General features: G+C 57.9%; 1 protein-coding gene across 1 annotated transcript; it reads left to right on the top strand.

Moving 5' to 3' along the window:
• Positions 1 to 3: 3 nt before the first annotated feature.
• On the top strand, positions 4 to 1,074 carry LOC104545916 (mesotocin receptor-like; the record flags this gene model as incomplete). The annotated part of the gene is made up of 1 exon (XM_010191166.1): positions 4 to 1,074. A coding segment is annotated over one exon (1,071 nt), but the record flags the coding sequence as incomplete, so codon positions are not given.
• Between the last annotated feature and the right edge of the window lie 393 nt (positions 1,075 to 1,467).

The raw sequence follows: 1,467 nt of genomic DNA, 5'->3' as shown, positions 1-1,467 counted from the left end.
TGGACCATCAACAGCTCTCTGGGGAACGGCAGCCTGCGCCCCGAGAACCAGACCCCCGGCAGGAACAGCTCCACCGACCCCCTGAAGAGGAACGAGGACATGGCCAAGGTGGAGGTGACAGTCCTCTGCCTCATCCTCTTCCTTGCCCTGACCGGCAACTTGTGCGTGCTGCTGGCCATCCACACCACCCGGCAGAAGCACTCCCGCATGTACTTCTTCATGAAGCACCTAAGCATTGCTGACCTGGTTGTGGCCATCTTCCAGGTGCTGCCCCAGCTCATCTGGGACATCACCTTCAGGTTCTACGGGCCAGATTTCCTTTGCCGGTTGATCAAGTACTTGCAGGTCGTGGGGATGTTTGCTTCCACCTACATGCTCCTGCTGATGTCCCTGGACCGGTGCTTGGCCATCTGTCAGCCACTGAGGTCCCTGCACAGGAGAGCGGACCGGGTCTCCGTACTCCTCACCTGGCTGCTGTGCCTGCTGGTCAGCATCCCTCAGATCCACATATTTTCTCTGAGGGATGTGGGGAATGGGGTGTATGACTGTTGGGCAGATTTCATTCAGCCCTGGGGACCTAAAGCCTATGTCACCTGGATAACCCTCATGGTCTACATCATCCCTGTGTTGATGCTGAGCATCTGCTACGGCTTAATCAGCTTCAAAATCTGGCAGAACGTGAAGCTGAAGACGGCTCATGGGCCCAACGTGGGTCCGAGCTCCAGCTCCCGCAGCGGGATGGCATTTGCCAGGGTCAGCAGCACCAGGCTCATCTCCAAAGCCAAGATTCGGACAGTCAAAATGACCTTCATCATAGTAGTGGCCTTCATCGTGTGCTGGACCCCCTTTTTCTTTGTGCAGATGTGGTCGGTGTGGGACACCAACGCTCCGCAGGAAGGTACGTCCTCCCCTCCCGCAGCCCTGCGTCTGCATGGGCTGTGCTCAGCTCAGCCACACGACTGCGGCCACAGGGGCTGCAAGCGTCAGCCAAAAACTGCTCTGAGATGGAGCTGGGGGCTGGGAGGGAGAGGGAAAAATCCTGACCCTCCTGGCAGCGGCAGCGACTGTGCCTGAGCTTCCCTGGAGCCGATGAGGGCGAGCGCAGCCCTTGGCAAATTCAGGGCCACAGCACCATGGGTTCAAGCTGCGTGGATGGTGGCTCTGGGGCTCTGCACTGTCCCGGGTGTGTCTGCTCAGCCCTCCCCTCTTGTTTGGTTGCCCATCCTGGGTGTGGGGCATCCTGGCGGCTGCATGGGGGCTCAGCCCCGCACCGGCCGCAGGAGAAAACTGTGCAGCAATAGTGCCCGGCTTCTTTTCTTTTGCTGCGTCGTTTTGTCCTCGCTGACTTCTTTGCTTTCTACTCTTTTACACTCTTTTTCCCTCCCCTTTCCCCACATTTCTGCACTGCTGTTTTTTTATCTCTGCTGCCAGCACAGCTCCTGCAGAAAGCTACTGATTTATGAGCAA

This window comes from Mesitornis unicolor, unplaced genomic scaffold (assembly GCF_000695765.1).
Source record: "Mesitornis unicolor isolate BGI_N332 unplaced genomic scaffold, ASM69576v1 scaffold49458, whole genome shotgun sequence".
NCBI lineage: Eukaryota > Metazoa > Chordata > Aves > Mesitornithiformes > Mesitornithidae > Mesitornis > Mesitornis unicolor.
This window is presented reverse-complemented; position numbering and strand designations above follow the sequence as displayed.